Source organism: Nomia melanderi, chromosome 7 (genome assembly GCF_051020985.1).
Source record: "Nomia melanderi isolate GNS246 chromosome 7, iyNomMela1, whole genome shotgun sequence".
Taxonomy (NCBI): domain Eukaryota; kingdom Metazoa; phylum Arthropoda; class Insecta; order Hymenoptera; family Halictidae; genus Nomia; species Nomia melanderi.
Window position 1 is genome coordinate 8594864 of NC_135005.1, and position 25654 is coordinate 8620517.

The following is a 25654-nucleotide window of genomic DNA, read 5'->3' on the forward strand; positions in this document are numbered from 1 at the left end:
TATGGCGTTGTCTATGAGCACCCCGTCCTCGTTCTTCCGTCCTTTTCTTTTTTTCCCTTTTTTTTTATTTGCCATTCATTTTCTCGCCGATGCTTCACCGTGCGACCCTTTCACGCGATCCAACGTGGAGACATTTTTTCAGGAGAACGGACTGCGCCGGCAGCGAGCGAGCGTGCATCGCTGATCCCCACGCTATAATTGGCTTTCTCCGGCGTATCGATATCGCATTATGCCTGCTGATTAGCATACTCGCCTCTCTGAAGATCTCTTTCGTCACGCGCATAATCGTCAGGTATGCGCGTAAAGGGTTTGCGCCGACTTTTCGAATCGGGACGGGTGACTTGTCCCTTGTGGAAACAGCGAAGCGTCGAGTAGACCGATTTTTACTTCTTATATTTATTTATTTATTTATTTTGAGTTTATTTTAAGGTTGTTACGTTAATGAAATTATTAGTGCGCATTGAGAGTTGGATTTATAATTAAGTATTACATAATAAGTTATTTACGTATTGTACTATCTTTGTTTTGAGAAATATGATACTGCGTGTATAATAAATAATATGTTATAATATTATATGTAATAAAATAGTGTATTGTAGTATTAGATAAATACTAAGTTACGACTAATTCGGGCGACAAACGTGACTTTTAATTACGAAGCAAAGGTAGTAGAATAGGTAAGTATTAATAATAATATAGTAGGTATACAGATAATTAGTATATAATGCACAGAATAGACAGTTTGTTAATTGTTATGTATTTAGTAAGTTTATTTTATTGAAATTTTAGCTTAATAAGTAGTCTAATAAAATCTAAGAAAAACATAGCACCACTAAATTAGTTTTATAACTATCACAGAAGTCAATTAGGGAAAAAGATTAAGGTTAGAAAATAATTCTAAGATAGAATTGTAAAAGATATCTTTTGATTAGGAATCAGGCAGCTGTTAAAATCTTCTTATATCACTTCGAATGCGGAATTGCAATAAAGTATAAAATCTGACACTTTTTTTTTACATATAGCGTTCCAATGTTAACAGTCCATTGTACGTTGCATTTTATTGTGTTCTCTTATCGCTTTTGTTTTTTCTTCTGTTGCTTTTATTGTATTCCTCCCTTATGCAAATCAGATGCGGGATTACGATGCCAGGGACGGTTGTACATTTACCAGCCAGGCCTGGTTTTGAATAATTCCTCTAGAACTCAATGTCACGGTGTCACCTGGGTGAATGAAATCCGAACAGCCCTAAGAGATGGTGGAACGTTTAAAATTCTATACAGCGTATGATATAAAACAATATTTTCAACTAACCTTTTCTTCATATCACTGTTAGTACAGGTTTTCATATAGCGAATATTTCACGAAATTAATGTATATTTGTGTTCCAATATATTTATGTGACAGAACAAACTAATTATTACACATATAAATCCACTCATTAATACTATATCAAGCTCCCAAAAATCAATGTTACATGTAAATAAATTTTACTTCATGCTACGTCGTTCATTAAATAATTGAAGCTCAATTATGCATACTCGCAGTGAAATTCTCATAAAATTTTACAGAAAATTCTCTTTTTTTTGCGAGCGTAGAAAACCTCTTTAGATATTTTTCAGAAAAAGATAATTCAGTAAAACTTCCAAACCAAAATCTAATAAATAAGCTAGAAGTTTTATACCTTGCTTTATAATTGCCTACATCTTTCATACATACAACAGTAAAAAGGAAGTAAAAAAATTTATTATTTTTCCATACACGTCGACAGTAAAACTACAATTTATCGTTTTGAAGCTATTCCATCCGTTTTTAAAAATGAGAACACCTTCTACTGGAAGCATGGTAAACCGTATCTTTCTAGGTTACCAGGTTCATCACGCACACCTTTCAACATCTTTCGTTAAGTACAGCGAGCAGTGCGCGTAATTTAATGAATATTAATACGCGCGTTACTCGAGCGAATTGTGCGCCGTTGTCCCAAGGGTCCTGAAAACTCGCGTTTGCCATAGTTCGCGACGAGCGTCGAGCCTTCCCGACCGGAAGTTAATTTTGTATGAATAAGTGCGGCGGTAGGGCAGGCGGCGCGGCGATGTGTTTGTCAATGAATTTGCGAAAAGTACGGTATATAACGTCGTAAACTTTTCAGCGGGTCGAAGGTCGAGCCCGTGTTTAATTTGAGGTCAATGGTGCTCGAGGGAGACTTAAAACTCGGGCGAACGATGGGTCTGTTGACCCCTAAGATTTTTTACTCGGGGTGGATGAAATCGGACCACCCTGTCATTAGCATACAAAAGTCTGGTTCTCCGTTGGAGAGGCTCGCACCGTGGTTAACGACAGTCATTACGCGAGGTTGGCAGCTCGTAAACTCTTCTTGCGGATCTTTAAATCTCGTCCCTTCTCCTTGCAACCGCATTTCCGCATTCACCTTGTCCATTTAACGTTTATTCCTGCGTTATCGCTCGTTGCCCTTCTGCAACCCCTTAAACGTTCTATTCTGTGATCGCTTAACCCGTTCGCTGCTGGAGGCTCAGAGGAAAATTGATCTCGCAGGCCAGATGTTTCGGTATTCTAATGTAACGTGAATTTTGTTATCACCAGGTTTATTTATTGTACGGTTTGTTCTACTGCTCTTAGAGAAATTCATGTTCTTTCATTCGGATTTTGGAAGTTAGAGGTTCAAAAATAGATAACTGAAGTGTATACTGGTATAATTGGATCAATCTGTACAGTATTATTAATAAGCGAAATTTTTGTGTAAATTTTGAAATATATATATGTGGGGAACAGGTGAAAAGAAAATTCTTTGCACTAGACTTTACCAAATCTCTGAATGAATTTCTAATTTATTTAAAAAGTATTTTATTGTTTTATAATTTAATCTAATAAATAAATTGATTAAAGTATACGTGTCACATTTTCTGTTAGTCCCTGAAATACAATATGAATCGATGTTTCAAATATTTAATTGCTTTCGCTGAATAATTCGTTTATCATGCTGTATTGCATACTCTGAGTAGATTTTTTATTTGCGTTATTACAGAATTAGTACCGTTAGTCTTATGTGTATACTACAAGTACATATACTTTTCAAAAACCAGAAAATTACTCAAAAAAAATCAATAATTAAAAGACATTTTACCAATTACCGTAACACCTTCCGTTACGACTGAATCAAAATGCATTTTCCTTCGACCAATTTCCCCAATTAAACCAACCATTCACATTCAACAATCCACATAACAAAATAATCAAACCTCTTTGCAATTTATATTAAACACTTAAACAATCAATTTACTTCAATCTCCTAAATATTCCTTCATCCAGCAACGCTAAAGAATATTCCATAAACATCGACAATAGCACTACATAATATTCACGTGTCCATATTCCGGGCAAGGATTTCCGTACGTATTTATTGTCAGCCAGAAATTCCATAGTGCAATAAACCGTGCCCACCGCCACACTGGCAAGCCCATCGCGGAGTGCTCTGAATAGCGTGTGTACACGTCCGTCACGTCTTGAGAAAAGTTTTGCCAGGAAACGCCAGGGTTCTCGAAGAAGGAAGACGTCTTTTTTTCCCTAGTCTGTCCGGTTTTTTTTTGTCTTTGCTCGCTTTGAAAGGGTTGTGGAACGAGGAAAGGAAAAGGTGAAGAGGAAGTCGAGGGAGACAGGAACAAGGGAAGTAGGAAGCGAGAGAGAACACGAACTAACGATCGCTGCTAAGACGTGTGGGAAACTAGCCTACGGTATGCAAATAGCCGACTGGCGGAATGAAGAACCGTCGAGGGGCGCGCAGGGGTGCAAGGAAAAAAAAGAAGCTAACCTTCAGGTTGGCATTGTGCTCGCTCCTCATAATGGACCAGTGGCACCGATCTTATGTAAATCGGTGCTTTGATCAAAGACGTGCCAGTTTCCTTCTTCCTCTTCAGTTTCTGATCATCTGATGTATTCCATCGATTCGATGCACTGTCTACGGCTCGGACGTTCCGACTTAGCTCCCTCTTGCCTCCGGGACGAGTGTAATTGATCCCTTAATTGCTTCTCCGTTTTATCCAAGATGAAAGTGTTGCAACGCCACATTCGCTGAATTAATATGGCATCTTTGCGTTTGTTCCTTTTGACTGTTCGTGATTATTTTCGCGCCGTTGGTAGTGATTTATTTGGTTAAGTATGCGTCCTTACGTTTGGAAATCGAGTATGTCACTTTTAAGTATCAGAAATTATATCTTTTTGTGAGTCGCATATATTGCAGTTATTGTAAATTCTCATTTTTCAGGATCGAATATTTTCTTGGAATAGTTTGTTGCATAGTATAAAAATATTTTTTAATCTTAATTTTTTAGAGAAGAAATTATCATTTCATGTAAAGAATAATTTGCAAATAATTATTATTAGGTAGTTTGTTCTGATTAGAATCGTTTATTGTATTTTGTGCTTTAACATGTTTATCTGCTTTAATGATTTAACGATAACGAGAAAAGTGTTTCTCTTTTAGTATAATTAATAAGTCATTGTTTAATACTTTATAAAAATTAATCTTCCTGAAATAACAAATAAAATATTTCACTTCTTTCATTGGACTAACAATGTATTATCTAATAGGACTGTGTTGGATTTAAATTAGAATTCATCATAATTATCCTTCGTCAATTATACGTTTTATTAGTTCACATTTATTCTCATACATAAATAGCGAATGAAGACAGCATTAGTATGCGTAGTTATTACAATAACAATGATTATTATGTTTGCAATAATGCTACGTATACATGTATGTACGCTATACATATTTGTAATTATTATTATAAAAATGATTAGTAGATTTAAAGTAATATTCTGTATATTTTATGTAAAAAAAGGAACGAAATATTTATTATATTTTTATTCGGAATTAGTGTGTTTCCGGTGAAGTATAAGACAGATGAACGTCTACGTCACCAAGACGTTGGCGAAGCTCATCAATTACACCTTCTTGAATCATGTCTACATCTGCCGGTGGACAATAATCATCCTCACTAGATCTGAAACAAGAATATTTAAATAATTCTCATTTTCTAGTATCACAGCAAGTAATTTCTTCACTGATATTAGAATCTAACATAATTTCTATTGTCGAATGTTAAATTTACATACTTTTTACTCTAATAAAATACTATCTGAATATAATGAGATCACTAAATACAATGGACATAAAGAATTTTCGTAAAAGATTGTATCTATATCTGTCTCTTTTTCAAAGGCAACATGAGTTTTTTACATTAGGGGTCGTTTCTAACATCGATTTCCAATAGTAAAAGAACTATATTCTCAAATATTTTGACATTCTATAAATCTTCCTTTCACAACCTGTTACTTTTACATTCCCTAATTTTCACTCCTTTTTATTCCTTTACTTCAGAATAAAGTCGCATACACAATAGATTTATTGCATACATTATTACGAATGCATATAGTTCATAAATGCATGAAAAGCAGAATCAAGAAATTTAAAAACAGTAACCATTTTTACAATACCAATAAAACAGCTAATGAATTCGAATACAGTTCGTATTTCATTATTAATCGGAACAACTTCATTATTCGCGATACTATGCGAATCCGTAAAATTCTAAATTCGCATAAACATCCGCTATTTATTCGTCGCTGATAACTAGGATTTAAATATTCGAAGGGTCGGTGAGGTTTAATCGTGGTTAATGTAACAAGTTTTACGCTCTACCGAGCCATAAATTGCATTTCCTTCGTAATTCGGTAGTTCGGTCTTTTTTTGCTTTCGTCGAATCGTCCCTCGACAAGCTCGAAGAGAACCACGGTGCCGTCCAGAGGCGACATCCGGCAGCGTTCTCGCGTCTTCTCCGGAAGTGAAGCGTGCCGGGGGTGGAGTGGAACGGATCGCGGAGGATTGGAAGTGGGCCGAACAGGATGAAATCGATTTTTTTCTGGCATAGCCGGAATTCCGAATAACGTTTCCCTAATCTCATCACGAGATGGCGCCAAGTCAACCATTTGCAGCTGGTATTGTTATTTTGTTCACGCAATTTCGTTATTATGCATTTCTTTGAGAGAATTTGGTATTTTAACATCCTTTCATTTTCTTGTGTACCTATTTTCATTCCTTAACCCATTAACCTATGGTTTATTTCATAATCGTCTTTGATTAAACTACTTGAGGATGATTATTGTTAAATGTTTATTCTAAGGGTTGACGATTGGTAATGGGAAAATAATATTTAATTTATATTAAAAACTGAAGTAAATAACGGTTATTGAATTCAGTTTACAATTTTCATCGCGAATTTGATGAGATATAGAGTTAATAAATATTCTGCAAAATTTCCTTACGTTTATGAATTTCATTTTAACTGTTTGATATAATTAAAAATAATAAAGCGAAAGTTTATATAAGTTTAATATTGTTTTACGATAGTGCTAATTGTAACAAAAATTTGAAACCTGGCGGAATACTAAATATAGAAATGAATGTAACAAGGGAAAAGTCAAACATGCACAGTTGCATTATCTTGAAAGTTCTTGTCTTTCTTCAATGCAGGCTGCACGTTTAAATTGTTTAATTAGGTTATTCCATAAGTAATGTCGTTTCTTATTCTATTTGGTAAGATATTTTTGAATTCCACTCCGAAAACGGTATTAAAAGATTCATCGAAAAATAGAATAAACCCATATACGTCGACGATTAAAAAAAACATTAGCATTCATAGAATATTCTCTCATTGTACATTAATACAAACAAACGTTTTCAGTCCACCAGGAAGCTGCAATGAAAGCCAAAATGAAAGAAAAAAAATGTAAACTTCACCAAATCACACCATTGCATACAATTACACAACGGAGCTTAACAGAAATTAATAATATAGATTTCTTGACAAAACGTTAAACGTGTCTATATTACGTTGTAAACGATATTCAGGTGTCCCTTTCAAAGGTCCATAAAAGCGACATTTTGCGAAAGGCGATTTCGTCGTGACGTCATCAGTTCGTCGCAACCCCCATGTGGAATTCATAAATTACAATTTTCCCGGTGTGCCGTGTTTATTACTGGCCGCGGAAATTGAGAAACGGATTACCACGTCTCGCCTTAATCATCCGGCCAACTAGAGCGTGGCACGAAGATAAAGGGGTAATTAGCATCTGTCGCAGGACATCGAAGACAGAGACATCTGACAACGAATGCCGAAAGGTCGGAGTTTGATTTTGTGCACCCCTTAGGAGGCCACCCCTTACCCACATGGAAGGTGGGGCTTGATGGTACCTGACCGTCCATGAACCCACCCTTCGCCCAGCCCAACCATGCCTCCCTTACGATCCTCCCTTTTCCTCTATTTCCAGCCCCCCAGCATCTTCGTCCACGCCATCTGCGACCCCAACGCTGTACTTTCGAAAGAAATAGAGAACACCAAAATTTCATTCCACACGCTTTAACGCCAGAACAACGGAGCATTCAACATGATTCACCCCTTGTCCTATCATTTCTTTCTGAACTGTGATCGATCCAAGTACTTTATTGTAAATAGTTTATTGAAAATAAGAGAAAAGTCCTATGCCTATTCTATGTCAACGTTTGCTGTAAAGTATAATCATTCACAATAGAAGAAGAATATTGAAACGAATTGAATGATATTCATGTTTTCTAAATTCTATTTGAAATCTTCACGAGTGTGATCCGATATTGTGGGGCAATAGGTTAATAAGTAATCCTTATAAAAATTGTAATAATAGATTTTTCTTCGGTTTCTTCATATATTGATTATAACATTCAAGTGAAACTACTAATTTTTCAAGTTATTTCAGAGATTTATTGCTTTTAAGATATCAATAGTTGTGAAATAAGAAAATTGTGACATTCTGACAGGTGCTCGAGTTTATGCTTTTTCCCTCTACGCAAGGTGAGAATGTAACAAACGTAATACTTAAACTGTTGAATTTCGTTCTACGTTTACCTAAAATGAATAAAACGTTTTTTAGAAGCAATTTTTGAGTTACATCTTTTTGTATTTAAATAATAAGAATACATAAGTGTTTGTTGTATTTATTGTATACCCACTAAACTTTGAATAAGATTGGCGATCAATTTAAGTAGAAGATAGTACAGATATTTGTATTCTTACCTGGCAACTGTTACGATAGTTGGCGAGCTCGATAGACAAGCTAAAAATGATCTGAACGTGCCGGTAATTAACCGGTCAAGATCAGCGCGAGAAGTCGGGTGATGTGGGAGATCGGTATCGTCTCTAGTTAAACCTGCATTGTGGATAGTAATCCAGTCAATCTCCGACTGCTTATATGCAGCAGTCAACTGGTGATAAAGATTCTCCACCGCTTCATATCTGAAAATAAAAAGTAATTTTTTATCAGTACGAAATAAGAATTATAATAATCATAAATCGATAGACTGTCATTTATTTACGTGACTTGGTTAACCCGATAAACTTTAAAACACTGACCTCATGGTGTTTATAGATTATAAATAATGAAAATCATTCTTGTATTGTATGGTTTGCTTTAAATTAATTTTGTCTGTTCATTTCTATTATTTCTTCTAATTGGTAATTCAAATGTGCAAAGAGATGATGTAATAACAGTAGCAATATACAGATTTTTGGTTTAGAATACTGTTCTTCTTGAGCTTCGTTAAAGATATTCTTAATTGAATTTGAGATGGCTTTTGGATTATAGATAACAATTCAGAAATTTAAGAATAGTTCAGGATGTAAAATATTACAATTATGATCTGACTCTCATAATTTAATTCTTGTTTAATTCTCACTATCAATTTTTCATTGTACCCGTAGTTTGAAATTTAATGCAGATGATTCTGAGGATATAACTTGATTGCAATAGGTCTTCGTAATTCATGTGAGATCCAATGAAGTTATTAATACACGTTTAAGATATATTAATTAAATCCATATTTCTGTGTAGTAAAACTGTAGTGGCCATTCAAAATTAAGTAGATCGATGATTCGCCAAAGGCTTTGCGGTTCAGTATTTCGCGAAACGGATCCAACCATTCTGTAAATAGGTTCATTTGAATCTACCCAAATGGAATTCACGCAATCAGAGCGTCTTTTGGTAATCGAGGGTTTAAGATACGTATTTCCACAAGAGGATAACCATAAGGGAACCAAAATTTGCGCTTGCATTCATACAAACGACAACGGTAATCGATGCTTTTCGCTCAATGAAAGTTAATAAAAAAGTACTTGAATTTCTTTCTTCCTGACTTGTATAATTTTATTTTTCATCATAGTTTTGTAATTCTCACACGCATCGAATAATCATTTACGCGAATACATGTGATTTTCAAATGGTAAACCTAGAAGAGCAAAATAATGTTATCGCGTTGCTTGAGTAATTTCGTTCGCATTAAATGTTTTAATAACTGTTTCACCCTACTTTCCTTATCCACATGACGTTCATTGTTTTCACAATCGAGTCACGAAATCGTAGACTTTCTCACGATCATTTGTTACTAATCGTAAACTAATCAAAGCAATTAATACTGAAAGTATTCTATAAAAAGTAAAATTTCAACTCAAAAAATAGGAAAACATGTTGTCGTCTATTATTCATAAATTACGCTAAATCAACCACGTTAAACTCTTACTTCTCCTCTATTCTCATAAATCCATAACACGCGACCTCAGGCAATTACAAGATTAAGATACACTAAAGACAAGAAGAAAGCAAGGTTACCTATCACAATCAAAATCAACTTGTAATGTACTACATTTATTCCCAACAAATTCTTACTCATCCCACATATGACCATCGTGGCGGTCAACATGTAAATACCTTACAAAGTCAACTTCAAAGCACGAAAAACATACAATAGACTCTTGTAAAACGCAAGTTCCTACAACGCGACAAAGTTATTACGACTATTGTTTTCATATAACGCGATTTTCCATACAACGCACCGAATAATAACGAATTGCACGATTTAAGAATTAAATCTACTTTGGTTGAGCATTGGTCTGTTCTCTTACGGCACGATTTCCTATAAGGCGAATTTCCACAACACGGTGCACGTTAACCGCGTTATGCGTGAGTCTGCTACAATTACAAGGCGAAATAAATCGAATAGAAAAATAACCGCGAATTTAAAATCCCCCGGAAACCGTTGCGAAAGATTCCGCAGGAGTGCTTCACTTTCGAATTCCAGGAACGCGAACAAGGTTGCCGCGCGAAATTCGTTAAAGTGTCGTAAATAATGAAGGCAAACAAGGTAAGGGAAAAGGAATGGAGAGGGAAAGGCCGGGCAATGGAAAGTTTATAATGCGCGGACGATAACACGCGGCTGCAAAAGTTGAGGCATTTCCTGAAGGCACGCGACGAAAGTTAACACGGCCACGAGACCAGTTCCGGGTGGTCGTAATTTGTACACCGTTTCTCTACCCCCTCCTCTACCATCGTCCCACTACCCCGTCGCCCCTTCCGCTATCTCTTTCTCTCTAACTCCTTTATACCTCGCACGCCTCCACTTTCGCCCTTATCTGATCCCAAGTTTCTCTCGTTTTCTGTAGCTGCAATTCGTCCCGCGCCGAGACTGTACGTTTTTGTTATCAAGGCTACCGAGATTTTAACTGAAGATTGCTGTACGTTGTACGTGTGTGCGTGTATCTGTGTGTAGCAGCGAATCGCGAACAGGGATTGAAAATGTTCCTGAAATAACTGTTAAAATAACTTTGAAATTGTTATATATTGATTGGGACCGATACAGTTATGGAGAACCGAAACGAGTCATAAGTGTTATTGGGTATATCGGTTTTGGTCCTGGTTCTTCGGAATTGATATTATATCGGTTTGTTCTACGATTTATTTCTCAACTGTGATGGATATAACTACTTTGTTATTAATAATTTATTGGAAAGGAGAGAAAGATTTTAGGTATATCCTATATCTACGTTTGTTCTGAAGCAGAGACGTTCAACCTTTTAACTTCCCTGTGCAATATTGGAAGAAGACAGGCTGTTACGGGGCGGAGATAAATTAATAGCATGTTTAACTTGTATTTGTAGTATTGTTAATGGGTCTTTTAGTCGCAATCTCATAAAGCTTATGATTTTTTGTTGAATCGCATTCGCAACCGTCTTGTATCGCGGGTTGGACAAGCTTGCTTCAAAGTATAACAATTGATAAGAGAAGAGTAATATTTACTTGTTAAATTCTATTTAAAATCCTCACCACGAGTCTCATACGTTATTGTAAGGCAAGGGGTTAACTAATTAAACTATATTAATAATTTACATTAACGTGGAAGAACAGATTTTCAAAAAATATTCCAACCCGAAGGTGGAAAGAAGGAAAAAAAAGAAGAATGAATTCTGACGAGGAAAGGTATCGAACCTGGAAGTTCAATAAAATTATAAAACTGTGTGTATATGTGGAGTAAGTAAAGCCTAATTCACTGCAACTTTTTTCGTGCCGAATTTCACTTTGAAGGAGTGAAACCACCCCTCGAAAAAAATGCAAATTTTTCTTTCCCGTGGATTATCGTAAGAACAGTAAGAGATAGTGAAAAAAAGTTTCAGCAAAAAACACACTATTTTTTCATGTTTATAAAATCGCGAAATAAAATGTTTAAAAAAGTTATGTTATTTAAAAAATTTGGAAAAAACTGAACATTCCGAAAAATTTTATTTTACAATTTTATAGACGTGAAAGAACAATGTATTTCTCTTTAAAACTTTTTTCCACTATCTCTTACGGTTCCCAGGATAATCTATGGGGAAGAAAAATATGCATTTTTTCAAGGGGTGGTTTCACTCCTTTAAAGTGAAATTCGGTACGAAAAAAAATTGTAATATATCATGCTTCGTTTACTTTACTTACATAGAAAGTTTGATCATTTTTTAAATTTCTGGGTTCGATACCTTTCCTTACGAGTAGCGAAGTATGAATATTAATAACCGATTATTTGAATCGAGTTCTTAAAATTCGGCCGATGGTACCGTCCGAGTGAATCGAATGTTAAACAATTACGGTACAAGAAGGACGGACAGACGAACATAATTGGCCGGGAGTCTTTCTTGAGAGGACCAGCTGCGTGTCTAGAAGCGATGCGCGCCGGTTCGCTAACGCGCTAACTGTTCATGAGAGAAGACCATCATTGGCTCTCGCCCACTTTTTCCTCGCTGAATATTAATTATTCTCTCCGAGAATACACCTGCCCTCACCCCCGGGCTGGACATACCTATACATGCTCGTGTACGTGTATCACGGCTCATGATTCTCGCCGCAGATTATCCTAACAGTTGTGTAACGAAGTCTGTAACGATCGGTCTCTCGAGGATACGAAACCAGCCGTGTAGTACTTTAAATGACTCGCTACGATTGAACCGCTCGGAAAATCTAATGGAATGCTAACTCGAAATGTTACCTGTGCGCGTATTGAGAACATTTTGATTTGCAATTGTGAAGATTTTCGTCATGTAACGAATAAAGAAAAATATTGACACGTTATTAGTAGGATAATTTTATCTCTTATGTTCAAAAACAGAAAAATGTGCGTAAAAGTGTTATAATAATATAGATTGATCGAACGCAAATGTCGTTTTATCGTTCCTAAGCACAAACCGAGGTAAAAGTCCAATACGATTTGCCTTCGTTGTAAAAGAATAATTAAGTCTTCGCACTCGAGAATATTTTTCTCAACAAACATTCATAATTTTCTAATGATGTGTTAATGATATATTTTACAACTAGGACAAAGCAATATGGTGCAGAAATTAAGGGACAGAACTACTAATTTTGATGTTTCATGTAATATTAACCCTTTGCACTCGACAAGTGACTCTCTGTCACCACTTGATTTGATGCGGTGAAAATATAAAATTTGACATTTAATATTGAACTTTGCGTAACGCGTCAATATGTGAAATATTGGAATAAAATAGCTTTGTTCTTAAATTCTTGATATATAATAGTTTTAAAGTTGTTAATTTTATAATTTCATTAGTTCAAATCGAATGACGACTGAAATGCGCCTCTCGAGTGCAAAGAGTTCTCATACAAAACATTCAAAATTCTCGTGGCGGTCAACGCGTCAAACGCAACAATCAAACTAGAACACCAAAAAAAAAAACTAACGTACCACTTCACCAATCATCAAACAAAATGGATGACCAAAGAACTCCGCGGAAACTATCGAAAACGTTCGACTATCTTCCCAATCTAAACAGGAAGTAGTCATTCCCACCTAACCTAACCTCCTCGTCCGCGTGTGCAAACGTTAAGATTCTACTACTCCACCCCTCCGAATTCTCTTTTTCTCTACTCTCCATATTTATCTCAAAAAGCAGATGTCACGGCGAAATCTCTCGGACGCTTTCACGCTTCCAGCTCTATCTTTATGATTCATATTTTCTGACGTGCAACCGGTTCTGTTGGTCCCCGTCAGTTTCTTTTTTTTTCTGCTTAACGCGGTTCGGCTCGGAACCGCGTCCTTGTATATTCGTTTGGCGAACAGTATAACGGGGAGAACGGAAAGAGAGAGAGAGAGAGAGAGAGAGAGGGGGGGGGGAGAGAGAGAAACAGAGAAAAATAGAGAAGAGTGCAGGGTGGCACAGGCAAGAGGGACAAAGAGAACGGCGAAGGAAAGATGAAGAGGATAACGAGGAAGGAAGGGAGATACGAAGCTGGTCCACGCTGCCGCCGTCGAATGAGTTAACGGACAATGGCGGTCCACGTTAAAAAAATAAAGGAGGAGGGGGATGAAGAGCGAGGGGAGGGGGCCCTCATTATGAGGGGCGCCCCCGGTGTATTTGTCGATAAGGGGGCCTATATGCAAATGATCGTCCCTCGTCCGTCCGGGCGACGGAAGAAAAAGTTTCTCTCTCTGTTGCGCCCGTTCAACTCTGTTTCCCTCGGCGCTCGAATAATGCCGTCTGACGGTGTACCGAAGTAAAAAAAAAAGGAGAGAGAGAAAGACAGGGAGAACGGGGGGTATAATGTATCGTAATCAGATGATCAATTATTAAGAGCGCGGCAAAAAAACAACGAGGGTTGACATACGACTGACAGGACAGGAACGTATCCGGATACGAAGGGGCGTCCGTTCTTCCTCTCCTCTCCCTCTCCCGTTTTTCGCTGTTTCCTTCCCTTTCTCGCGTACCGTTCTGTAACGAGCTTCCAACGTAATCGATACTCCGAACAATTTTAGAATATTCATCGAACATACTGCGAGCTTTGCGCTCGCAACGTTCTTGGGTCTGTGAGAGGGTCGGTTCTTCTGTTCTTTTCCGGAGGGGCGAGAGAAATGTAGGTATTTGTCCTGATTTTGTTTGCGCGGTTTTGTGGTGTTGGTGAACTTTGGTTGTTATTGGAATGGGAAAGTTAATTCTTCCGTTGGAGAGTTAGTTTTGAATTGTTAAGAAGAGGAAATGAGCTTATTTGGTAGTTTAGAATAGGGTTTTCTTATTTGTGACTAATATATTTATTAATGTATGCATATTGTTTTGGGTAACGATTGATATGTTCATTGTACACGTATAGTGTGAAGACAATGCGATGTTTAGTAAAATAATGCGAATAAATATTAATATGTTTTTCTGGAGAGTGAAAATTAATCTGATGATTACCTAATCGATTGTTAGAAGAATTTTTGTTTCAGAATATAGAATGTTTGATGAGGAGTGTAGTTAAAGATATTTTCTCAGTGTTTTTGTGAAAGACACTGCGCGGAAACTGACTTGTGCAAACTAAGGTGAGTATTTCTTTATGTATAGATGCATTTTTAAAGAACAAATTAATGGCAAATGAGATAAAGAACAATTGTACTCGTTAAATTTAGTGTTGACCATAGTAAATGAATAAAGTATAATACGAAGTAGAGATTAAAAATTCATAAGAAATTAATTTGCAGGTTATTCTGAATATTATTCTCAGAATTATATAATTCCAAATGAGGGTGCCTTATAGAAGAGCAGTGAACGTCGAACGTTTTCCATTCTACGGTTCGGAAATATTTAACACGATATGAAGTCGTGCGCATGAACAAACTTTGGCATTGAGAGAAAAAAAACCCTTTCGAAATATTGTTTAGGGATCCTGCATAGTAAATGTATCGCTTCCTTCAGCCATAGGTGCATAATAAATTGTATCGCTTTCTTCAGGCTCTCCTGCATAGCTGAGCAAACTTTTCAGGCATGTGTATCGAGCATGTTAGGACAATACCCTGATATCGAGTTACCAATTTTTAATGGATGTGGATCTAGCAGCGATCATGCGTGTGATCGGAGGTAAAAACTGGTTGTGGCTATTTAATACGTACGTCCGTTATGCATTCGGTCGGGTTTGTAATTATAATATCCATATGGAGGCTACGAAACCTTCGTTTCGAGTAGCTCGTAATTGTCAGTGGTGCTTGAGAGGCCTGTTAGAAGGGTGACCTAAAAGGTTTTTTTTTTTATTTTACTGTAGACAATGCATTGAGCTTAAAAAGTGACGCATAGAATATGTACTTTACATAGTGATTGAATATTTGATGGACTTGTTATCGTGTATTTTCGATTTTGAAGATATATATTTGTGACAGCAAGGAGGGGTGGTAACAAGTTTGCAGCAGGGAATGCATTACAAATATTAATAAGTAACAGTATTAATAACATCGTAATATTAGCATTTACATAATTTATCTAAGTACATTTGACAAAAGCTTTTATTCTCAAAGACTTACAAATAATAAATAGACCACTCTTATTTTGAGGCAGTTATTTGGCGCTGAAGATTTTGAAGCATAATGTAACTCAAGTACAGAAATATAAAGGGTTTCAATATTTTTCAAAATTTTTATTCAAATTCGAATTATTTTTTGATGCTCGATATCATAATAAGAATTATTGCATAAAATAATTAAATGGTGGTTTCAGTAAATACAGGAAACAAAAGCAAAGGGTCAAATTGTTATAAGAATTTATTTAAAATGATGTGACATAGAATTTCTTACAATATTTCCTCAATCTTCATATTTTAGTAAACTTTAAATAGTTATTTCCAATCCGTCAAAAGAATTTATCCAAAAAATGTTTGCAAACTGTCTAATTTTATAAGTTTTACTTATGAATTAGACACCTGGTACGAAATGGTTATCGATATCGATCATCAGAAAGTGAAAAGGACAGTGATGCGTGCCGAACATCGTGAATGTACCTGACTCGTGGCACGTGGCTCTGAAAACAGGATAATTTGCTGCATACTCGCAGGTAGCACGAACATATTTGGGGTTGCGGCAGGTATACGACTATATATCGAGGCGATTTTGAGGGGTGGCTTTGCCAATCAATAGATATTCATCCCCATCGAACCATCGACACTATTGTCGATACACGATGCATTCAGCTGCACCGAGGGACACGCAGGTTGCGCTATGGTGCACCATGCTACGAGCTAAAGAGATCATTGACTAGTATGACTACAGGTTCCGTTCGGCAGTTCTTTGAATTTCTTTTTTAAATTGAATACACACGCCGAAACGAATGTAGAAATAATTAGAATATTGAAAAATATAAAAAAACATCTAATTTTTATAAATATCGTATATAGTATGAAATACTGTATATTATATATTTTAACGATAAGAAACGCATATGGCTCGTTGTTCTCTAATACAATTGCAACTTAATACTAGAACAATTACGAATACCTACTAATATGATAAATATGTAATTATTATAAAAATTGTAACAATACATTTTTTCGATTCCTTCACACATGTATCATAGTATTAAAGTGAAACTATTTACGTATAAAATCATTTTGGATATTTAAAACTTTCAAGATATCAATAATTATGAAATAAAGAAATTGAAACCTGTCATTTTGACGGGTGGGGTAGTTCTAGCGTTAAAAAGAATGACAATTAATACATATAAATGTATTAATAATTTACAATAATATTTAAGTTGTACAGATCTATTCAACACGCGTCACCGTTCGTACAGGTCAAAAGCACAGCGTTTGTAATTACCTTGGTTTAATTGGTACCGTTTGAACGTTTCGATCATGCAACGGAATTCGCTTCAACCCTTTCCCATAAAATTAATTAATTATCGGTGGATCCGGCGACGACTGAGAATACGTCCCGTGAAAAATCGTCGCACGAACGTTTCTCCATTTGAAAGAGAAGGCATGAGGGCAAATGCAGAAAAGGGAGGCTGATTTTAACCTCTGTATGTCCCGCTGAGCGAAAATTTGCATACGCGTTCGGGACTTTAATTAGGTTACGCCTAGAAAACGGGTTGAAGTTCACACACTTCATTAGAAATTCCAAAGAGCCGTTTCGTTTTGATGTATGCGCCCTTTCTTCTTGTTTTTTCTCCTCTTCGACCCTCGTTCCTTCTACTAAGTCCTGGTAATTGAATACGGAAGACTCCTCCGGCGTTAAAAATCTATTCCCGTTTTGATTCTCTTCGCTCGCATTTCATTTTTGTCAACTTTCAAATCGACTATAATGTTTTCCTCGAATGCCTAATGATAATATCAAATTGCCAGATTATTTTTACTCTATGCAACGTTAGTTAAAAATAAATCTACAAACGCTATGTTTTTATTAATAAGTTCAAAGTTCATTTATACTCATACATTTCTTATGAACAAAAATATTTATATCACAGCATGTTAGGTTTTATTCTAAACATTTTTGTTATTAATTTATAGAGATTATAGAAAGTAACCATCATGATACAAAAGACTTATGCTGTAAATAGGAATATTAAAAATTTATATTCCTTATTTATAATATAATCCTTGTAAAGGAATTTACATTTAATATTACTATCATATTGATTGTAGGTTATACAATTTATTAATTTCTATAATCAAGTAGGTGTTACAGTTTCAACTAAATAAGGGAAAATTCGTTTAGCAACAGATTTTTAGTAAATTTTATCCTAAAATTTACATTGCCATCATATAAGAGTATTCAACGTGGTAAAATGTGCATAGCATAATATGATACGTCACGATGCATACCGTTGCTATTATTGAGAACATTTACATGTGACCAACCCCTACTAATTATAAATTTTATGCGGCGACCATGCAAGGGTACGTATCTTCGATCCTGTTGAAATGAACAACGCGAAGCGGATGTGCCTTAAATCAGGACCTTATGCAAATCATATCCTGTGCCCAGGCATCAGCTGTCTTAACCTATTCCAAGACACGATCGCGCTGGAAGCAAGATAGATCAGACTCCCGGTATAATCCCACGCTACCCCCACCTAAAGAACTAGTTTCTTCAACGCGAGAAGAAAATACGTGCGACACAACCAATGCATAGCGTACACCTGGTCAAATATTGGATCAACCGAAAATTTATTACACGCCTCTGTAACCAGTAAAATTATTAACAGATATTTATAACTTTTAACGTATTCAATATCATTATAGCTATAGAAATAATTATGTACAGAACAGAGTTAAATATGAAACGCAGTCGCATCTTAAACACATGTTCTTATCGCGACTGCATTAAGTACTGATAAAAGTATATAGGTGAAGGCAGTATAGGTGGCTTCGAGTAAAACAATAGGTAATATTTAGTCTTGATGTGTTGTTAATAAGGTTCAGTGGAAATTCATTTAAACACCTTATGAATCAAGTAAATTTCTTACATTTACAAACGAATCGAATGGCCAAATGACATTCAAATGTGAAAATCTTCAACCTACAATATCTGATTAAGTGTCAACCAGATAGTTCTTTCAATATCGTTAGGAATTTATATTTAACTATTTCGCAATTGTTTATAAGTGACAACGTAAATAATAATTTAATGGCTGCCACACAATTTAAATAATTTACCCAAACAAGATCAATATTCGTAATACAAATGACTCGTTCAACAACATAGATTTTAAAAATGAAACCGTTTCATTATTCTATTCCCACGCCCCCCCTCCCAACCCCGTCACACACAAATAATTCCTGAGCAAGAGGAGTAACATTTCAGCGCTGAAAAATGTCGGCGCGCCGCCGCGCGCCGCGTCTTAATTGCGGTCGCGATCGACAATTTCCACGGGAACGGCTTAACGAACTTTTCCTTTGTCACTCGGCTCTATCGATCCCGGGTGAATACCGAGTCGCCCCCTTCCTCCTCCTGATACGGAGCAGAGGGAGGACGGTGACTCGGTAGTAATAATTTTTTAAGAACTCTCGACTTCTTTCAGCGTCCCCGTCCTAGGGTGCATTTCCGCGGTCGTGATTCGTACAAATTGCAATTTAACAGTGGCGAGCGAGGGAAAGAAAGAGAAAAAGGGAGAGAGAGAGAGAGAAAAAGACGCGGAGTGAAAAGCGGCGGGTCGTTTTGCTCCTCGAGGAATTTTATCGAGAGACGTAATCCTGGAGGAGGCGGGAAGCGCGGGCTCGTTTAATAACGTAATTAGCTCGGAGGATCTGGAATTTCTGCGGCAGATCGGGAATAAATTAATGCAATTATCCTTGATCGAGGGCGGTCGCGACTGGACGAAAGGGGTGGAGGACTCTAACTTCGAACCCTGTTCCTCGGCTACCCGCTTCCGCCGTTCTCTCGTGACACGACAGGAACGACTCAGTCTTTCCTGCACTCATTGTCGGCTCCTTCCTCACGGCGAACAGCTGAAAGGTACCTCGGTTTCAGTGGAGGAATGTTTATTAACATCTTATCGATTCGTCTCACCCAATTAACTTGTTTCTCTGACTCTCTTCGTCTCCCCCTTTCCCCGTGCGTGCCGGGAAGCTGCATCTTTCTTCGGTCGAGCTCGCTTTAAACGAACACTGCGAGGATCGAACCGTGCGCCCCGCGGGTGGTTCTCTTTTAATATGCTAAACATCCCACCGTTTCACCTCCGGGGAAAATGCGAGCTCCTAAATGCTCCCTGACCACCGATTAGTAGTTACTTTCGTTTTTGGTAACCCCGGGTTCGGTGTCATGGTCAATTATTTTGCGCCGATGGGACGCGTAATTGTGCGATGGAACACGTGTTCAACGGTTTTGCTGTGCGGTTTAGCATGTTGCGTATACGCGTTATTATATTTGAAAATCTTTACTGAAGTTGTTTTCTTTCAGATCATTAATTTACCCACCATTTCTCAGACGCCTGGTTTTGTTTATAATGAATTAGATTGAAGTTATTTTTATTGTAAGATACTTTCAAGCAGGTGGAAAAGAATAAAAAGTCTCTTTTTCAGTTTTTTTTTCAATCATTAGTAATATAGAATTCGACAATTTAATGACTTCTATGTGAAACTTTGAAGCGTAGGTTTTCATTAAAATTTATGTCTCGAAAATGTGCATCAAACGGCATTTATCTTCTTTGAGAATAACAAAATGATTATGTTTCGAACAATATGTATTGCTTGATATATGTACATAACGTAGCAATAATAGAAAAATTACGAAAGCTTAGTTTTTAAACACTACAAATTATTGTAGAATTTGTACTTCTTCCGAGTATACTTTATTCAAATGATAAACGATCAAAAGATTCTGCGTTGTAAAAGAAGATATACGACTGCCATTTTTAAAGATATTCCGTGACGTTTATACCCGTTGACCTTCCACCCCAGTCTATGGACATCGACGTGAATGTAGGTTCCCGTAGGACGATCTGTAGTGGATCACCGAGCAGCGACGTGATCTCGCACGAATTAACCGTGGTATATAAAAAACGGTGCTCACATACACGAAGGGGAAAAATATAAAAATACGGAGAACACAGGGGACGGGAGGCTTCGTATTATTTAGAGATGCAGGGGTCAGATCTTTCGTTTTCTTTTTACAAATGTAGCATTATATAAGTTAGATTCACTGGCACGAATCTGTATTAGCATGCAAATGCAATGACAAGAGTGCAGGGACGTAGCTCATTTCTTGATGCACCCCGTCGACTTAATGAAATTAGGGTAACGACGCTTGTGATGTATTAATAATTCCGTTAAGGTATCCTGTATTCTAGTTTTTGATGTTTAATCGTTGATCTAATACGAAATAATTCCTTTTAGTAGTTGAATTAAATTTTTTATTAAGTTTGGCTTACAATATTTTCCTACATGTAGAAAATACAGGTTTTGCAGGAAGACTCCCAATCCTTTTATAAGAATTCGATTATAATGATGCAGAATTAAATGTGCGGTAGTTCTAGTGTTAACCCCTTAGCTTACAATAACGTTTCAGACCCGTGAAGATTTTAAATAAAATTTAATAAGCATAAATATTACTCAGTTCCTTTCAAGTCATAATTAAATATTATTCTTCTGTTATCGATTATTATACTTTAGAACCAACGTGGATATAGAATATTTTCGGAATTCCTCCGTTTTCAATAAATTATTAATAACACAACAGATGTATCGTTCATAGTTGAAAAATAAATCATAGGGTAAGAGGAAATTATTATACTTCAGAACAACCGTGGACATAGAATGTTCTCAGAATTTTTCTTTGTTTTTAATAAATTATTAACAACAAAACACTTGCACTAATCATGTTGGAAAAATAAATCATAAGCCACGGGGTTAATTCGTAGTCACCCCCTGCCGTTTCCCAAACCTATCGCTGTCGTATCGTCTCTGCCATTCGGTACACGTATAATTGCGTACAGATTGAATCGTGTCGCCAATAAGAAAGAGCACACTGCAGAAATTAAACGAATCTCCGGCAGATGTGCCACCGGGGCATGGTCCTGGAAGCGGGGCCCTCAAGGTAGCTGTGCGAAGGGCCCATTACGCGAACCGGCTCCGGAACAAGAAAAAACGACACATTGTGATGGGATGTATGCGCAAAGGGTCGCACCGTGGGACTAGAACAAAGCGCCGCGATAAAAACTGAGCATGAATCCGAGGGCCTGCTCTTGCTCGAGACGGAGGAGGAGGAGGGGTTAAGGGGGCCGCCAGGGGCCCGCGCTTTGAAACCTGCTCCAATACTTTCAGTCATCCGCGCGTATTCGAGCCGTGTTTCCACTCGTTCTTCGCTTCTTTCAATCGCGAATTGTTCGCCACGTTCTTCCAGACAGTTTGATATCATCTATTCTATCTAGATTCAGACATAATTAGATCATGGTTTTCACGGATTTATAGAAAACGCGAGTGCGCGAAATACGGTTGAACGAAAGCTTTTAATAATGTTTCGTGAGATTTTATTTATCGACAAGATTAGGACCGTATTCTGTAGTATATGGTAGATTGAATTGGTATATAAATTTAGGTATTTCATTATAGATTTAGATGAATATTAATTGCATGATTAGACTTGAATTTAAATTGATATTTGTTTATGGTGTTTTGTAACTAATACCAGTTCGTTGCAAATTTTATTTTGTAAAGCTAGTGATTGTTGTTTATACGTGTATTCTTATTGTTGCTTCTGTTCAATTTGCTTCTCATAAACTTTGGATAATTGGAGTTGGAAAATATACATAGCTGAACAGATTCGTTATTTAGAAGTTAGCCATTGAGTTTTGTACAGAATTAAATTTGTTGGTTCTATATGAGGAAAATTGGTACTCTAGTGATAGTCATGAATTGCTAATAGAATTTATTTCATCTTTTGAACGTTAATTGAATCGACGGTGAACTGAGAATGTTACTGTCAGAAAAGGAAAGTTACAGAATGTCTTTTGTAGATACAGTTGGTTACCAAGAATATCAACGCTGAATAAATTGCGTAGTTATAAAGAACAGTGGTACAATTTGCTTTGCAAGTGAAGCTATAAAAGTTACAGATTTTTATTAACGGATGTATATTTATTTCATGGCAACATTCATATGATATTTAATGTTTGTAAAGAAATTTATAACAAGTGTCTAGAAAATTTATACATAATTATTATTAGTTCGTCAATGAAGTGCTTTTATTAAAGATACAATACTATTTATCAAAAAATAAGTAATTAAAAATCAATAAGATTTTTCTACTTAATTGCGCCTTCAATTTTAATTACTCTTAACTATTTTAGCAAATATTTTATCCGTTACTTCATTACTCTAAAACCAAAAATTCTCAAATATGAATTTGATTGGTCATTCATACACGAAAATTTTAGATTATATATTTTCTAAATTTACTTTTAAAATTTATACGTTTATAAATACTCGAAAATTCACATATTACATTGCAATAAATTAGTGTAGAATAATTTATGAGTTTAAGATAATTTAAAAGTTGTTATAGCAAAATTAAATATTGAATTCTCCAGTACAATAAATACGTTTCATTCTATAAACCCTGTGTGATACGTATAGACGTACGGCATTGGGAACATTTTAATTCATTCACCGGCATCTTGCGGCCACAAAAGATTTTTTGCGCGTTTCGGATCTTGCGTGTAATTCATAGCAGTTTCCAAGAACAGGAACCGGAAAGGAAGCAGGATCCATGGGATCGTGAGAGGCGAGAACCGGAATAATGTCATCCCCCCCTTCGTTAAATTCGCACGCGTCTGATCCAATTGTAATACCGCCTTAGAATTAGAGCAACCAGTTTTCGAAGAACTCACATTCGGTTAACTCGTTCTTTATGAGCCAACAGTGAACCTAGGTGCAACGTGAATATGTGACGTTGCAACGGATGAAACAGTGCAGGAACTTTTTCAGAGGATATTTGTGTTTTTCGTAAAAAATAATGTGAAACGAAAGTGCAAATCTATTACGTTTACAGTTGAACTCTGTCGATGTTTGAAATAAATTCGATGTGCTTAAAGAGTTCAACGTTTAACGAGGGTGTTTCGCAAAGATGGCCGCTGTTGTCTCTAGTGGTCGCACAGTGGGGATGTGGAGCATTGGGGCAGTTTGGGGTATACACCCCTGTTTGTAGGACACAAGCCGGCTGACTTTTCAAAATGGACGAACGTGGAGGACATTTTTTGGAAGATTTTTCATTCTTCTTTTTTTTTTAGTTTGATTCTATGAACTATACACGAGTAATTATGGGGGTTTTAATGACTCGTTCCTTCCTAGATGCGTTCTTTAGTGTTGCTTTGATACAGCTGGGGAAAGTAATAAGTGTTTGACATAAAAATGTTGAAATTTGTGATAATCAGGATTAATAACGAAAATCGTTTTATATTTAATTTAAATATATAATAGTTCGCTGATTATGTGAGTTGTACAAATATTGGGGGAATTTAAAGTATTTGATATTGTAGTTACTTTGAGTGTTTATTAGAAAAATTCCATTGCCAATTTTAAAATGGTTAACTATGCGTACTAATAAGTTACATTTCTACATTTTAGCGACTAACTAAATACAAGCAATACAATTTAATTTGCATAATATCTAACAAAATTTCTAATTATTAAAGTTCTCGACAACAGATATAAATTAATCTAAAATTAACTAGGAGAAACGGAGTATTAATTCCATAATACTAACGTAAATCAAGCAATACTAAACGTAGCAACACTGAACATTTCCATATTGTTAGGAAATCACTTAATCGCTAGGCTGAATACTGTGGCAAATTGATCAGTCTTCATTGTTCCTCATCCAATTTTCCGTTGGTTTTATTTCCTAATTCTTGATACTTTCGACCACTAATTCGCCATTCGTCAATACGGTTACACGCAACCAATCGAAACTATAAAACCATAAATTAGAAATACACTTCTTGTCGCTGTGCATTCCGCTAAGACATCAAAACATCTTCCCACGGTATATACGTCTACCCAAGGTTTAAAAAGCATTGTAAGTCTCAGAATGCCACAAAAACTGTTAAAGTCTTAGAATGTTCGAATAAAAGATTGAAACGATATGATTGTTCTCAGGAGGTTCTTACGTTGAACGGGACACGTTCCTTGTACGTACCGCCACTGGACCATTAATTACTGCCATTAGACTGCCAGTGATCTTGCGGATTCTGCTTTCCCAATCCAGTCACTGTGTTCAAAGATCTAAACGTTCAAAACATCGAGTCATCTGCCAGCTGCATATTCTGCAAATTTTCTCCTACTCTACGTTGTTCAAAAGAAAACCCCCAAAGTGGTACAGAGGCAAGAGAGGTCTCTCGCTATGTGTTCCGTTCATAATTTCAAACGGTTACGTGCAACCATATCAACGAACAGCAAATTACTATAAAAAATGAGATGAGAAAAGATGAAAGCTGGCCAATTAGCCCTGCATTCCTTCCACGGCTCACCTGAGCAATGCAGAGTACCTCGTCCATAATTGGAACAGGGACCAGCGGCTCGTCGGTTTAGCGAATATTTCCCGCACGGAAGCGTAAAAACGCTGTCGATATTAAACAGCCGGGTTACACGCGAGCTACGAGTCTACCTGGTTAGCCCGGGTTTCCATCCCTCGCGATATAGGGTGCACGTCTCGCAGAAAGAAGGGGGAGAAAGAGGAAGAAGAGAGGAGGGCACGGCCGCGTATGGATTTGCTTGGGGCCGTTTCAAGGGAGAGGTTAGACCAGGGCGGTTTGAAAATGATGAAAAAGCTTCTTGCGTCACTGTCAGCCTCTGTCGCCCGTCCCTTCCGCCCCTCCTCCCCCCGTCACCTACAGAAGAACCTACACCCTCGCCCCTATCCATCTTAATATTATTATTTCATTCCGCGAGCCCGTTTTTTAGAGGCTCTCATCTTTTCTCCGGCCGTTCCCCTCTATTTCTCTCTGTCTCTCTTTCTCTTGCTCTCGTTCGTTCTCTGTCCCTACTTCTC

General features: G+C 36.7%; 1 protein-coding gene and 1 long non-coding RNA gene across 5 annotated transcripts in view; one reads left to right on the forward strand and one right to left on the reverse strand.

Moving 5' to 3' along the window:
* Positions 1–4646: 4646 nt before the first annotated feature.
* Positions 4647–25654, reverse strand: part of LOC116424171 (UPF0489 protein C5orf22 homolog) — a 749516-nt gene continuing 728508 nt past the window's right edge. For all 4 annotated transcript variants that reach the window (XM_076369573.1, XM_076369575.1, XM_076369574.1 and 1 more), the window contains 2 exons: positions 8127–8345; positions 4647–5021 (listed from right to left, as the gene is read on the reverse strand). In XM_076369573.1, coding sequence (XP_076225688.1) covers positions 4892–5021; positions 8127–8345 — 349 coding nt within the window. In that variant the 3' untranslated portion in view covers positions 4647–4891. The remainder of the gene's footprint in view (positions 5022–8126; positions 8346–25654) is intronic.
* On the forward strand, positions 14200–14992 carry LOC116424173 (uncharacterized). The gene is made up of 3 exons (XR_004234395.2): positions 14200–14280; positions 14616–14725; positions 14885–14992. It is a non-coding gene; the product is annotated as an uncharacterized LOC116424173 (long non-coding RNA).